This window comes from Pholcus phalangioides, unplaced genomic scaffold, assembly GCF_987345545.1.
Source record: "Pholcus phalangioides strain wild (caught in Gottingen) unplaced genomic scaffold, Ppha-v1.0 ptg000015l_1, whole genome shotgun sequence".
Lineage (NCBI taxonomy): Eukaryota > Metazoa > Arthropoda > Arachnida > Araneae > Pholcidae > Pholcus > Pholcus phalangioides.
The window spans coordinates 652,803-669,118 of record NW_028301608.1 but is presented as its reverse complement, the minus strand read 5'-3'; the positions used below and the strand labels follow the sequence as shown (position 1 = coordinate 669,118).

Here is a 16,316-nt window from a genome sequence, read left to right as displayed (position 1 = left end):
AAATTTCAAAGTTCAGTTGAAATTTTTTATATTCTTAAATTTACGGCATGTTGGTGAGGTTTGTGTAGTTTAGCAGTTGTAATAACAATTTACTCTTAATTGCTGTTCGAGTGTGTGGGGCATTGTGCCGACCCAAGTTTGAATCCTGTTGATGACAAACTGGTGGTTAGCTGAAGTTGGTTTTCCGACTAAGGTACACATGCAAACCGTTCTCCTGTTTGAAAAAAATCTCTCTGCAGAGAGCAGGCAGGCCTTCAACATGATGCTCATGAGCTATGAAAATTCAAGCATTTGTCATTTTTACCTCAAAATATGTAAGGCAGATGGAAGCGCCAATATAACACAAAACACACATAGCTCTGACAACATAAGTATGTCTGGACCATGCACACACACAGTACAGTCCTGCATGTACCAATTCATTAGAAATTCCTGAGAGGAATGTGTACGAAATGCATGTGTACATTGTGAAAAAATAATTCAAACTGAATATGTTGGCTAACAAAAGTTTTTGATGTCACAAACCCAACCCTACGTCAATCCTTTTATTACTCGAATCAAACTAAACACATTCTCTGCTCATAGCTTATTTCTTGTAGCAGAACTTGATGTTCACTCAGTGCTCAATTGCATTGTGGCCATATTTTTCCCATTGACTTTTGACTGCTTGGAGCAGGCTTACCCTGGAGATCATATGTACTTCATATTAAGTGGTGGGGGGGGGGGGGAAAGAGAGGGCTTCTTGATATTTCGCTGGACAAACCACATACTAGTTTCATTGCCATTGATATGTCAGACAATTCACTGAATTTTCTGGATATACCTTGTATGTATAGCTTGTACTGATTTGGATAAATATTATTTACAAAAATGTTTGAGTTTGTTTTTAGAATTGATTTTCTCTCCCATTTATTTCCAGTTATTCCTAAAGACGCTTGGAATAAGATTTTGGCTAAAAATGGGTGGAATACTGTGGAGATCAGAGACAACCGATATAATCAAGTTGTTCATCTAGTGAGTTGAGAGTCTTTTCTAAGTTTCTTACATGTGCACATTTTTATTTAAGAAATAGGGTCCTTGACTACTTCGCCACACACCAACTCGATTCATATCACTATATTCCAATTTATTGACATTTATGCATTGGGTTGGGAATGAAGACAACATCTATCGGTGGATGCCTCAAGCTCGTTAGGGAATTTTTTTTTAAATTTCATTCCAGTTCAAGATATGTCATAAATTACAATGTGTAATATATTATTGACAAAAGGCTGGGGCCTATACAGTCGCCTGTGGACAATTTTTTATGATCAAACTATAAGTAAAAATAGAGTAGATGTGCTAAATGTGTTGAAGAAAATCCATACATCAAACAGTATAAATAATTATAAATATACACATATTTATAATTTATATAAAATTACAAATACATTCCTTATATTCAAATACAATTCTCATACCATTCAAATAAATTTCATATCTGATGCTGAGTTAGAATTATTGCACACTCAGGCATAAAAGTAATAACAATTTTTCTATTGGTTATAAAAATATGTCTGTCGTCTATTGATAAGATTAATTTGAAAAAGGCTTTTTAGAATTTTGTGTAGGTAGGTAAATTTTGAATTTCTAAAGGTAATGCATTGTAAAGTTTAGGAGCTAAGTATTAAAAATGTTTCCGGAAAATTTCTTTTTGACAGTGCGGTATAGTAAAAATTTCAGTTGGTTGTCACTATGGTATATTATTATTTAGTACACATAATGATTTATCCTGGTATAGAGTAAGAAGAATTTGATATATAGCATTATATCTAAAAAGTAATAAGTTTAAGATTCTGTATATTGGAGTATAAGGACGACTAACAGTATTCATGGTTCTAAAACATTTATTTTGAATTGACACGATATATTGATTGCAAATTTGTTTTATAGTCTCCACCCCAGATTATTATACCATAGTTTAAATAGTGGAATAAAACAGTGCATAATATAAATCAATCAAGAACCTGGCTGTAACTTTGTTTAAGATAAAAATGTTAATATACAATGAAACAGAGTTTCTTTGAAATTTCATCAGCATGTGTTTTCCATTTTAAATTTTATTCCATTTTAAATAGATTGGAAACTTGCTAACGTTGTTCCGATGTTTAAGAAGGGTAGTAGAGAAGCTGTGTCCAATTATCATCCAGTGAGTTTGACGAGTTCCCTCTCGAACATTTTGGAAATTATCATCAAAAGGCAGTTTGTGAAGTGGATAGACGAGAATAATGTATTGTCGGATAATCAGCATGGGTTCAGGAAGGGGAAGCCAGGTGTAACTAACCTCCTTTGCTTCTATGATCACGTGACATCACTGAACTAGTCTTTTGTCATCAATCTTACCTGAAGAAAAGTTAGAGAAAACTAAGGACACAATGATCACTGGAGGAAAACTCGTCCCCCACTGAAACATGTTCAACAAATCATCGGAACTAGGGAGAACATCCAAAAAAGTAGTACCCCCAGTGGCTTCTGATACAAAAAATGATCAAGCACCAACTTTTAAGAAAGTCTTTCATACTGATCTCTAGCTGAAAGGTTCTCCCAATCATCAACAACAACCATTTTCAATCCACTGCTTGATGAAGTTCTCCTCTAAATTTTTCCATTCTGCTGTGTCTAATGCTTTAGCTATCCAGTTGACTCCTGCCACTTTCCTGATCTCGTCAATCCATCTTGCGTGGGGATGCCTTCTCGGACTCCCAATCAATACCGGGTAATTGAAATACCCTAGTATAATAACCTACAAACAGTACAAATATTCAGACTATATACTACACTCACTTAACTTCTGAGATATAGATGGCAGCACTGAAAATCATACACAACACTAGATACACACTCAGACTGTTAGGTACACACACACTTACACTTCCGGCACAACTCACTAGGTAGTAAATTGCGTCTGGCGATAGACCTGAGTTGTGCTCGGTTTGAAGAAGTAGTATAATAACCCCCTCTTACGCTTACACATGTAGGAAATTTCGTCATGAACTTTGGTGATGTAGTTTGGATGTCTATTTTGTGGATTGTGACAAATCCCTACAATAAGTTTGATACCTTTTGTTTTTAAGCTCAACCGATATACAGTGGAACTTTGCTTAACGAGCAATTCACATAACAAGCAAAAATTGTGAACAAATTTTGATTCAATTAACGAGTGATGATTTGCATTGTGAGCAAATATTTTTAACTTCCGTATCCTCTTGTATAGGCCTCGGCTCAATATTGAATGAATAAATAAACTTTGTTTATTTTCACGTCACAACTGAGCTGATAGTTTTTCGCTTTCGTCTACACACTTGCTGTGAAATTTTAGGTAGTATTCTCCCCTACCATCTTCGGTCAGAACCCTCATGCCTAACTCATAAAAATTAACTCCCATACAAATGTCACTGTTTACGATATGATACTATAGTTTGTTTCAGGTTAACTTTGCAGTGAAGAGAAAGGTAGAGAGTGTATTCCTTCGCCGCAAAATATAGTTCCCATACATCGGAGGTTTCTGACGATCATTTATATAGAATATTTCAATTTTTTTTTATTTCGAAAAAGATACTGCAAAAATACTGTTTTGAACCAATGTATATTCGTTTAAAATTTTTAAATTAGAAAAAATATTGGTTACCATTATCAAAAATCCATGGCGAGCTCAAGAACACTTTGGCACGATTTCCAAGAAATTTCCCCTGCCAATATCACTGTTGTGCTTTTTTTTTTTGGTAACACAATTATATATATATTATATCGTCATTTTGTTGAATTTTCCAATAGATACAATTTTTCATTCAGTTTTGCATGTAGTTATAGGCCTACACACCCAGACGAATATTCAATCAGTTTTTTTTTCTCCCGAAAATAGCCTCCAACGAATTCAGATATTCACTCATAGATTACAGGAAGTGTCCCTCTTTCACGACAGCGCCGATACCGTTGTGAGAGGCTCTCTTTATGGGTGTAGGTTACGGTTCCAGCCCCCCCCCCATTTTTTTAAAATTATCTATTTCTTGCCGTGTTCGTAGGATAGGGATGGTTTCTGAATTCCAATAGCCGATAGCGGAGGGTGTTGACATAAGTAATGTCTCTTTTGCACCCACACCAACACGCCATCTTCTCCCCCACAGCCAAAGTCGCTTGAAAGACTCTTAATGCAGCTTTGCCCACAGCAGAGGCTGTTCCTCCAGATGCCCCTTCGGTGTCTCTCCAGATAAATATAAATAAGCAAGAGAGAGACCCACAATGGTTTAGGCTTGCAGTGTATTTTTTCCTTCTGTGACAGTTGTATCTTTCTTTTCACCAGAGATAGAAACACGCTAAAACGTTCTCCGTTCTTTTTGGCAATAATGCATAAAGCACATTATTGAAAAGGAAAGAATTTTGGATTGCAGATGGCCTGATGGGACACATTTTGGAGCAACAACAATTAATAAGTAATAGAGAATCCGATAGTTCTACAACTTCAAGTGAGGATTCCATAGAATGGGAATCCGTAAAAAATGACTAAAACTGTAGTGATAACAAGTGGCATCGACGTATATGCTTTCGGGTGGGTGAGCAACGGAAATTTCGGCAAGAAAAGTGAGTAAAAGAATTCTAAATTTTTCCTTATCATTTTTATTATTATTATTTGGGGCTATTCCCAAATTCAAACGTGAAAACCGGGTTAATAGGAGTTACTAAGATACTTTTCAAAAACCGCACTTCAATTTCTGAAAGTATCGACAATGTTTTTTTTTTTTCATTAGCTAATTGTTACTAACTGACTGCAATTTTTTCTACAAGCATTACGTTATACGTAAAAAATATTTTTTTCTGCAAGATTGGCGAGAATCAGCCATACCTTACAGAGGCCGCGCATCGATATATAGGTTAAGTCTTTCGTTGTCATAGCAACGAGTGATGCGGTTCCCTCGTAGCTTCCTCTTCACTGCAAAGTTAACCTGAAACGAACTATAGATGTAGCATCGTAACCACGCGTATGTGCACTCAAAGTATTTTTTCAATTGTGCTTGGAGAAAACTGTGGGCTGATTTCATTACTGAACGTGACTTTAAGGGGGTTAGCGCAAGAACAAGGAGAGATTGTGTTCTCGAGAAAGACCATGGAAGTGGAGGTTCATGAACCCCTCATTCAAGAACTGTGGAAGAACATGGTCATATGCACAGGCGAACTGGTGAATTTTAAATTGTGTGCCACAGCAAGAGCTTATGCACGAAACCTCGTCTGAGGTAGACAGAGAAATGAGGAGACCCTCTATTCAAATGAGATTAAGAGATGTGTTGGACGTAGAATTCTGTGCAAAACTTTGTAGAAGCAAACCACCCGAAATATAGTTGTAGCAGTGCGAGCAATAAATCTGTCCAAAAGTAGTGAGATTTCTCATTTCCGAAATTACCAAAATAAAAATAAAAAAATGTGGCAAAAGCAAGTGTCGTAGATAGGTTCATTTTTAAAGTCATACAAAAAAGAATACAGAAGTGAGTCACCAACTCACCCAAAACTATAATCTTCCTCTCTCTGGTCATTTAGACAAAGTTAATTTGTAAACATTATTGCATTGCATGTTTATTTATGACATTATTATATTAAATTTTATCGTATTTATTATAGTGTTGATTTATTGAATGAATGACACTCTATTAGTCATTTTCATGTGAATGAATTATCCATGTTTCCATTGTCTCCGATGAAGAAGTTTGATTCGAATAACAAGCACATTGGCGATTAAGCTCATTAACCGAAGTTCCACTGTAGTTTCAATACACTTCTCTGCACGTTACACTGTCTAGCCTTCAAACATGATTTCACGTATATCAAGATTTCACAACATTTTCTATCCGATCTATTAAAGTATTGTATCCTGAGATGTATAAGAAAGATTCATCTCCATCGTTTGCCCAAGATTCTGTATTCTGTAATGGCTATATGATCAAGCCCCCCCCCCCCCCAATAGTTATCATAGTTTCTAAAAAATCTTTCTTATTACCCAAGCTTCTGGCATTTATTAGCACACATTTCAATTTGACCTGTGATTTAGTGTCAATCGAGAAGCCATTCAAGCATACTGTTATTATTAACATTAGTTAACCTGCGTTCCTGTCTACACGGTTTGGGAGTAAAACAAACCTGACTTAAGTCTATCGTAAACACCTCCCGGAGACCTCCCCATTAAGATGAATCCCATCCCAATGAAGCCACCTATCGGTAAATAAATTTTGAGTGGCAGCTGTATATATCAATATATTGTGATGTAAAGTTGACAATGTATCACAATGTAAAATTTTCAGCATTACCCAGTCCTATTGGTCATAATACGTAGACATTTCCCCATAAAAAATAACATATTACTTATTACAAGATTCATCGAAAAACTGGTTATTTTTGGAGATGAAGATTACAAGGAAGAAAATTCATCACTGCCCCCACGGGGACTCTAACCCCAGTTTCTCGCTTGCCGGACGAGTGCTCTACCATCTAAGCTATGGAAGCAGATAGAATATTTCAACCTTGGAGCATATATATATATATATATATATATATATATATATATATAATTTCTATATGCATATTACTTATTGCTTTTTAATTTTGAGAAATACCTATGTAATTTTGAAATCGGGTGATTGTAAATTAAATTGATACATTGATTACAAATAGAATTTGAAATTACATTATTATATGATGCATGGTAAGTAGTTCAGTTGAGTAAAGGTTTTTTTTTACATATTTTTATTTGCATTGCAAAACATAGAATGAATTTCTTATTTGGACATTTTTATTTCAGAGAATCTCTCGTGACCCTACTAGTTCATTCCTATGACCCACACCTTGGGGAATTTATGCTTTATTTAATTGTGATTATCCAGATACACAGTGACATATTTTTGATGTCTGTATCAAAAATTTGAGTGAGTGCTCCAATTTAAAAAAATAAACTGAATGAGCTCTGAAGGAGCAAGTAATAATCACTAGGGACCAAACCCAGATAAAGGCTGGATGATTCCATATTCCCACTTGAATTTTTGGATAAATTGCTGTTGGCAAAAAACTGCGAGTCATATTACAATCTATTTTGAGTCCACTTTTTTTTTTCAGTCTATTGATTTTGCACTAGTCACTATCTTTTTTCACCTAGATTACTGCTGCTAATGGTGCAGAAGCATTTTATAATACAGAAGATAATGCTTGCAGGACAGAAGGACTGGAACTTGCACGTCAGCGAGATATCAGAGCAGCAGAAGTAAGACATTATTTCTACGGATACCATTAAATCAATGTGAGGTTTAACTGCTTGTAACATTTAAATGTATTTTGCTCACGATCATGGTACTTGATACAAATGAATGACATGCATTTTTATTTTCAGGCATGGGTTGGACATCCATATATAGATGTTATAGATAATTCTACTGACTTTGGTATGAAGCTTCGCCGATTGATTGCTGTAAGTTAAATTTTTTACAAAAGCAATTTTAAAGTGCTGTGGAACTTTGGTGTATGAGGTATTTGCAAGACGAGCAAGACTTCTGCACTTTGTTTACTCTGTTTCACATGATTACAACTGAACTATGATTCCTTGTTTTTTCCCACACATTTACTGTGGGATTGTAAGTTACTCGGTCTCCAGTCAACGTGCCAACCAGGCATCTGTCCACTCAAAATTTGGGTGTTTTCTAGACCTTTTTTTCACAAAATTTCGGATCCAAAAATGACTTTTCACAAAAATCAGGATCTAAAAAACCTGACCCTTCCCAAAATACAAATCAATGAAATCATAAATTTGTCATTTCATTTCTTTTGTGATAAATTAACTAGATTATTTCGTTTCCCACAAAATTACTTATTTTTTATAAAATAAATGACCCTTTTCCCAAAAATAAGGAAAATTTTCAGAAAACAGGACCTATATAAAAAGTCTGGACAGACCTCTGCAAACATTTTAAACATTTTTGCTATAAATGAAGAAGCGCCTAAAAAACTTGTCACACACATCACATAAGTTAGATACAATCTGACTCACTTATAATGAACACTTGATGTTATACAAATTTGTACATATAACAAACTTTTTCAGTTAAAATCCTTGAATTTCATATTAATTCTCTTTACTTATCAAATTGCTACAGATATAACAGAGTTTGCGTGTAAAAAATATTTCTGCTGTTTTTTATGACTTCATTATAAGTGGGTTCGACTATATATATATATATATATATATAATATTTTTTTTTTTTTTTGTGAATAGACTTTTTCCAAGAACTAAAATGTGGGGTAAATTGTATTGGTTGTATTCAATTGAGACGGCTTCATAATGGTGATCATTGCATTTGCTTTCAAACACTAAATTAGTATAATGTCACTTTGCAATATATATATTTTTTTAGAGTGTGTGCACGAGAATCGGAATCGACACCAGCGACCGATTGGCCACAAACAGTCACAAACTGAAGTTCTTAGTTGGCAGCATGCCTCCTGATATAGTATGTATGAATTTTTTAATTATATCATTGATTTGAACATGAGCTGCAGAAGTGAAATAGAAAATGAATGTGGATGTATATAAGATGAAATCTTAAGTTAGTGTCAGTTGAATGATTCAATGGAATTTTGTTGCTTTCAGAAATTCCCACCATACAAAGATTTCGATGTTGTCCATGATTATCTGCTCTCAGTGAATCCAAAGATCCAAGCAAGATTGCGCAAGAGGGGTCAGAATGGTGAGCAATTTTGCGATTAAATTTGATTTTATGAAATAATTACATAATTTGTGTGTGAACTTTTATTTTATAGGTTGTTTTAAAAATGATCTTGCTTTATTTTGTGCAGGTAATTGGAGCTATATGTTAACTCAAAGACGGTGTGACGTTAACAGTCAGGTCATTGAAGTCAAGAGACAGATAAGTCACAGAGATTATATTGTAAGACTTATTGCTTATTACGAGAAAATGAACATTACATTAATATTAAATGAACTGCATCAAAATTTTTTCCCTCTGTTTTTGAGACTATTCATTTTCAGAATTCTTATTTTTATTTGTTTTCAGAACATGTTGAGTCAGAGAGACGACAAGCATTACACTGTTTATAAGTTACGTCGGTGTTTCATGCTGAACAACATGTACATGCAAATGGATATTTATAAATCTCCTTGCCATCCAAGGTATGCAACTTTTTTAAGTGAACCATTTCATTTATACACAGAGTCTCTAACTTGGTACCTACTGCAGTTTTCCTTTAATACATTTGTGAGAAGAACTGACAAAACCTCAAGTTACAATAGAATTGCCAGTTTAACAGTGGAACAAATCCAAATAAAAAAATAAGAAAAAAATTCTGCATTTTCAAGTTTTTTTACTAAGAGCCAATTGTGCTTAAAATTTGTTATATTAGTGGGAATAGTATCCTGTTTTTGTTTGTATATCATTAGGCAAATAATCTTGCATTGAAAAGACCCAATTCATTCCCTGCAGGTTGCACAACGGTGTCCGACGGAAGTTGGTTTTTATGTGGGTATCCAACTGTGAGGTACGAATGCGATTCAGGTTCTCATTTAAAATAGTCTCTCTACAGAGAGTATGCAGGCCTTCAACATGATACTCACGGGAACGCGAAAAATTCAGGCATCTGCCTCTTTCATTCCAAAAGTCATTGTTAAGGCACACAAACCATTGTTACCCTACAGTTTTTGTCCAGTTGTCCAGCTCGCGCTACTTTTAAAGTTTACAAATCGTTCAAGTTGGGTCGTGTTTAGTCTATATTCAAAATTTGGTAGATATCAGTCGGAAATTGTAGATTTGTATAGAGAAGATACACAGACAGACAAAATCAAGTCTTCCCTTATTAAGTGTTCCCTTAATTAATCACAACTGTCCTTTCTTTCCACCAACATCTTTCAGCTCCATTTTTATCAAACTGCGTACCATAATTTTTTTTAAATCTGATTTTGGGGGAAAAAAGGTTTTCTAAAAAAAAATTTGATGTGGAAAGTAAATATGTGACTATTTTGTGTATTTTTTTTTTAATATGTAAATAGACCAGGGGTGACCAACATGATCATCTTGACAGTGTTACAGACCACACTCACTTTTAGACAGACCACAAATGAAAAAATCAGAGGAAATAATTTCAAATTAATCTTATCTATACACCTGACAGAATAATTTTGTAAAATCCTTATACAGGTTACAAAGTGTGTGTTTCATTTTTTTTTTTTTTTTGTCTGCATTGTTGTTTTGTGCATGTATTATGTCGTTCCTCGTCTTTTTTGTACTGTCTTTTAAGTGTGTATGTTTTAAATAATAAAGGGGGAAGTCTGAGTGCAGATTTCCTGAGGGGTTGAGATATTAGATACCAATTACTGAGGTATTGGTTACAAACACAGAGTCGATGATAGCAAATATTATTTAATAATATAGTAGTTTCACATTGCTGCAGACTGTATAAAATTGTAATGAGGGCCCTCGAAGCAGAATGTTTGGCATTTTGCAACAAGCAATCAGCTGACTGAAAATCATCAGGGCGTGGTAGCCCAGTCGATAAGATACTCACCTAAAATACCAAAGGATGTTTAGAGGTGTCGCGAGTTAGATACCCGGTTCGTCCTTGTCAGAAAACTTTCCTGACATGGGTACAACAAAAAACGGCTACTTGACCGCAACAAAAAATTGCTACCGCAGGGAGTCCCCCATCGAGGGGTTAGCACACCAACCTCTCAATGAGTATAAAAAAACAAGCCTGCCATTCAGAATCGGCAATAAATTGTAGGTCCCGGTCTAATTAGCCCTCATGTGCAGAAAATGACAGTGGTGCGACAAAAATAATCAATGAGTGCAAATCGTCTGCGGTAAATTTCCCATAATGTTTTCTACACAGAAGATTTTTTCTTAAAATTCTTCCCCTGAAAATGGTATTGATACTATGCAGTTTTCAGCATATTCTGCTTTCGGGCTAGGGCCCACCACTGAAATAGACCATATTTGATCATCGTGGAAATAATCATTTATTAAGCTAAGAGAATTAGGGTAACATAGTATGGGGCTAATGTTTTTATGACCCTCAAATAACATAGTGATGGCAGGGGCATACGTAGAATCCACCTTTTGGAGGGAGCGCAAAAGTTTTCTTCCCAAAATATTTTGAGTTACTACCCTTCATAAAGCATTTTAATTGGCAGAAATTTGTTAAAATGGCACATAAAAAGTATTTTCTTTCGATATTTTAACTTTTTCCAAAATATAATTTTTTTTTCTAATTTTTGGCCTGCTTGGGGGAGGGGAACTGCCCTTTCCACTCTGCATATGCCTCTGAATGATGGATGAGTTTAAAAACAGTGGCCCATTTAAAAAAATTGAGTAAATTTATAGATTTGATTTGTTCCATTCTTTGTCAAAAAATCACACTGTCTAGAGGTGGGTGACTTGACCAGTGGAAAAAAAGTCGTATAATTTTAGTCTCCATCATTATTGTGGCACATATTTCTTGACTAATAGCAAATGACAAAGATGAAATATTTAAAACCTGTTTTAAACATGTTTCTTGATGAGATTTGAATGCCGCAAATTTTCTTGTTAGGTGTAAAGGTTTGATTCTCTTGGAAACATACACAACACTGAAAGGAGAGGAGCTCAAGTCTCGTCTCCCTGCTTTTCTGGATGTTAAACGAGAAGTTACCGGTGATCCATCCTATTCCATGTTCAACTTGTCTCATAAAGGCGAATGGAACCCAAGCAAGATGGAGCCAATTAATCAATGTCCAGATGGCTCTTACAAGACCATCATTGAAGGATGCTGATTTAGAATACAACAGTTTTTTTTCCCCACCTTTATTTTCTTTACTGATAAAATTGTATGTGCTTTTGTTATATATTTTTATGTATGTTTAGTCCACGGATATCAGTATTCAATTCCTAGCTTTAGGTGTGATCGGTGCACTAGTCCATTATGCACTGTTAACTAGGTCACCCATTATACTCGATACTCCTAGATTTCTTCCCAGTAAATGTACTATTTGGAACTGTTTTTTTCCTCATTTTCTCTGTATATTATCTAGTGATTCTAGAAATTTGCATTTTCATTTACACGTGTATTCAAGTGATATATTTTGATTACTTGTAGATTGTGCATACAGTTATTTATGATACATATTTACTTGTATACTTTGTGGTTTTTTTTTGTTTTTTTTTTTGTGCTGGCATTTTCCCCTTCATTTATTTTCCCTATCTATCAAAGAAATTAGAATCTCTGTGATAAACCATATTTATTCGATGTGAATCTCTAAATTTTTATAGTATTGATCACTCTTTTATTTTTATTTTTTGTCTCGTGTTTTGATTACCCCCATACAGGTATTATTTTCAAAACTTTTAAAAGAGAGAGGAAAAATGTAGATATATTCTTAAGTGTTTGAGGCTAATTTTCATGTTGTGGCATAAAGTAATTATTGACTAGCACGAGCAAAAGAGATATCAATTATCTTCCTAAAATTGTCAGTTTTTTTGTTTGTAGATGCTCAAATATTTGGTGAAATATTTTCAATCTATTTTGTTTTTAATAACAATATCGTCTTTCTTTATACCCGGGCAACAGTTTTTCCTTACATTTATCTGAGAAAAGCTGTGTTTCCTTTTTTATATTGAAATGATAAATAAGTATGAAAAAGTGAGTAAATATTAAAAAAGAAATTGATTCATTTGCAGACATAAAATTACTTTTATTCTTCAATATTTTTGGAGAATTCTTTAGAGTGAATCAAAAATTTCATTGAAACTGTGATTACCCATTGAACTTGAATGGTCAATTATATCCATTAAACAAAGTTTTTTTCTAAATAGCCTATAAACCTGGTCTTATGTTTAGAAAAATTTGTTTCTAAGGCTGTTTATATTTCATTATGAAAATGATTTTTTTTTCCTAACAAATTTAACTAAGGAATCTGAAGAAAGTGAAAGTTTTTCTTTTTAAATTCAATTGCTGATCCTTAACAAACCATATACAGGTATCTCTCACTTAACACAATTTTGAAAAGTTGATTTTTTTTTTTTTTTTTTTTTTTAGAAATTACGAATTGCACTATTTGGTCTGTAGTTTAATTTTAGTCCTGAAAATAGACTTGCAAATTAGAGGTAATAATATAATAATGCATAATTGAAAGGACATGATCCTTTGGATTTGTTAATATATGCGAGACAAACATGTAGAAAACGCTCAAATCGATCTCATAATTGAGTACCTTTTGGTAACACATCCAACTATTTCATCGAAATTTAGTCAAAGAAAATGATCCCAATGAATCTGGAATTGTCATATTTTGGATGGATATTCAGAATTCTCTAGCTTTGCTTCTTTTTACAAGGAGATGAATAATGCTGCTTGTAAGCTAAATCTCAACCACTTTCGTAAAAAAAGTTACTAATGTATCATGTTGGGCTCTTCAGAAAAGGAAACATCCACACTTATTAGAATCAATCAGAAGTCGTGAAGGCAGAAATAGAAAGTATCAATTAAATTTATTCATCAAGCTTGAATTGATGAGATTTATTAATAAATTTGAATATAAGTTTATTAATAAGTTCTCAGCCACCTCGTTCGGCCTTTTGCCTTTTGTGGTGTATTTGTATAATAGTTTCATTAAAAAAATATTTTGCTGCTGAAAGTTTGGTTTATTTTTTTCTTACCTCTCTCAAAGAAACACTATTCTTATCTCCCCATGTTAAATTCAACTCACTTAGTGCAATCATTTTGTAGAACCAATTAATCGCATAAAGTGAGGGATGTCTGTATGTATATATTTTTTTATTTCTTCAAAACAATTTTACATACTCGAGAATCTATGCAAATAAAATAAGTAAATTTTGTCTAAAAAAAGAAGTTCATCTATGCGATTTTTAAAAATTATCTTAAAAATATATTGTTGAGCTTTCTTGCTATCATTGAAAATGTTCTTTAAATGTTGTGTGTAAATGCTTCCATTCAACAATTTATTTCATGCATCAATTTATTCTTGATGCTTGAGTATGTTCTGTTTCGTTTTAATGATTAAAAACTTATATCCACAAAGAATTCTTTGGATATTTGTAACATTCTAGTTGGATTTAGTCAGGTTTCAGCTGGGTCATAACTTTGTGAGCTTTGACAAATAATGTCTATCGCTGTTATGGTATTTCTTTTGAATGAGAACACTGTAATCGTACATCTTCTTATACTCAATTTCTTTATCAAATTTTATTGATTCTGAATCATTTATTGAATTTTTCTGCTGGGAAACAGCAATTTTTGTGATATTTTCTTTGTTGTAGCTAATTAATAATTTAATGTTGCAAATCATTGAATGATCAAGTTAAACATTTTTTTATTTTTTAAATTTTAATGCATGCTGACATGGTAAATTTGATTGCAGTATTTACAGAGTAGATCAGCTATTGTCTTGCTCTTACCAAAGATTGGATAATTTTCAGATTGAGCTATTATTATGATTAGATTTTTTTTAAATTATGTAATCAATCTGTATGAAATCTGTCTGTATTGTGCTGGATTATTATGCTTGTGGGAAGTACTTATATTTTTATGTATAGTATGTAATAGGGTGGCCATGTCCCATATTTTTTTCATTTGTCTTCTGTTCCACTGCCGTTTTGATAAAAATGCCGTATTTTTTCAATGAAACTTCTTGAATTAGTTGTCTTAGCTGGAATCCTTTATGTAAATAATTTGCAAAACTGCAGAGTTAACCATTTAAAAACAGATATGAAATTTTTTTTATACTTTAAAGAATGCAACAAAACACTCAACAAACACAACAACAACAAACATACAAATGTTTTATGCTGTGTAATTTTGTGAACAAGAGAGTAAATAGAAAAATCCAGTATCTATTTATGAAGTGTTTACATATTGCTTAGTTTTGTTGGACTCCACACATATTCTCTTAAGTAACTTCATTAAAACTCTATCCGTTTAACTGCTTTTTTTTTCTTCTGATAAATAGAAAGTATTATTCTGTTATAGTAGAATATGCAGACAAAACAGGGGGAGAAAAATAATGCATTTCACCGATTTATGCACTCTGAGAGATCTCTTTACTTGTTCAAAGACAAAAAATTGTTTAGATCGGTTTTGAGAATCAAAACTAATTTAATCCAAAAAACCTTTTAGATAGTATTGTCAAGTTTGTCCATCAGTTTTTAATGTGACTATATGTGTGACCTTTTTATTTGCATGGAAACATTTGTTAATCTGGAGATGTGCATGCTGATAAATACAAAAACAAAGCCACAACAGGCAAAATGCCTAACGAGGTGGCTGAGATCATAGATTACTAAAATATACAGCAACCCAATTAAAAATGCAATCACAAAAACTACAAACAATATATATGATAAAATATTATACAATGATCATAAAGAATACTTATGGTTGTCTTATTCTAAGTATGGATAGCTCCATGTATGTCATGTGTAACATTTTTTTAATACGTGAAACAAATTTTTCACTGCCAGATACGCTGAAGATTTTGCAACAGTAAGCGCCAATTCAAATTGAATTCAGCTCTTTGTTTTGCTTGATTTTTTTTTTTTTTTTTTTTTTTTTTTTTTAGATAATAACTTTTGGCAGTATCCAGTTTTCTTCTTAATAAAACTATGGTCACCCTGTTATTTTTTTGTAAATATTCAAGTGTGAACTTTATTTTTGCTGTATTTATTTCTAATGTTATAATCTCTGGTTATTCATGTATGATCGTTTAGGAGGGGGAAAGAAATTGCATTTTTACTTTTAGTCATTTAAAATACCTGTCTTATTCGATGTGATATTTTTAACCTACCAAAAATTATAGAAAAGGCTGTGATTTTTTTTTTTTCAATAGAAGAAATTTGGAGCTGTATTGATTACGGAGGACTTTGACAATCAATTTCTTGCTCAAAGTACTGAAAAATAGTAACTCTTTTATGGGAAGGAAGGACATTATATTGAAATAAATAAAACTAAACATTTTCATCATCAGTTATTTTGAGGATCGTTACATTTGTAAAAAAATATTTTCAACTTTTGACAAGCTTAAAATGTTTCTATTGTAGGGGAATTAGTTTACGGTCACGTAATGAATACCAAAGATTAGGGCATAATTCATTATGCGATAAGAAAAAGCATGCAATAAAAATAAGAGGGAAAATCACAACCTTTTTTATAAACCCTTATATACTTTACATGTTGTGTGTTCATATGTTTTGTAATTTGTTTGATATCCCTTATCACACTAATATTTTTATGTCTTTAAGAAATAA

The 16,316-nt window shown here is 33.0% G+C and overlaps 1 protein-coding gene across 1 annotated transcript in view; it reads left to right on the top strand.

Moving 5' to 3' along the window:
* Positions 1–12,539, top strand: part of Ttd14 (TRPL translocation defect 14) — a 63,759-nt gene extending 51,220 nt beyond the window's left edge. The window contains exons 6-13 of the mRNA XM_089242468.1: positions 920–1,014; positions 7,175–7,279; positions 7,406–7,483; positions 8,424–8,519; positions 8,660–8,756; positions 8,866–8,957; positions 9,084–9,199; positions 11,611–12,539. Coding sequence (XP_089098594.1) covers positions 920–1,014; positions 7,175–7,279; positions 7,406–7,483; positions 8,424–8,519; positions 8,660–8,756; positions 8,866–8,957; positions 9,084–9,199; positions 11,611–11,830 — 899 coding nt within the window. The 3' untranslated portion in view covers positions 11,831–12,539. The remainder of the gene's footprint in view (positions 1–919; positions 1,015–7,174; positions 7,280–7,405; positions 7,484–8,423; positions 8,520–8,659; positions 8,757–8,865; positions 8,958–9,083; positions 9,200–11,610) is intronic.
* Positions 12,540–16,316: the final 3,777 nt, after the last annotated feature.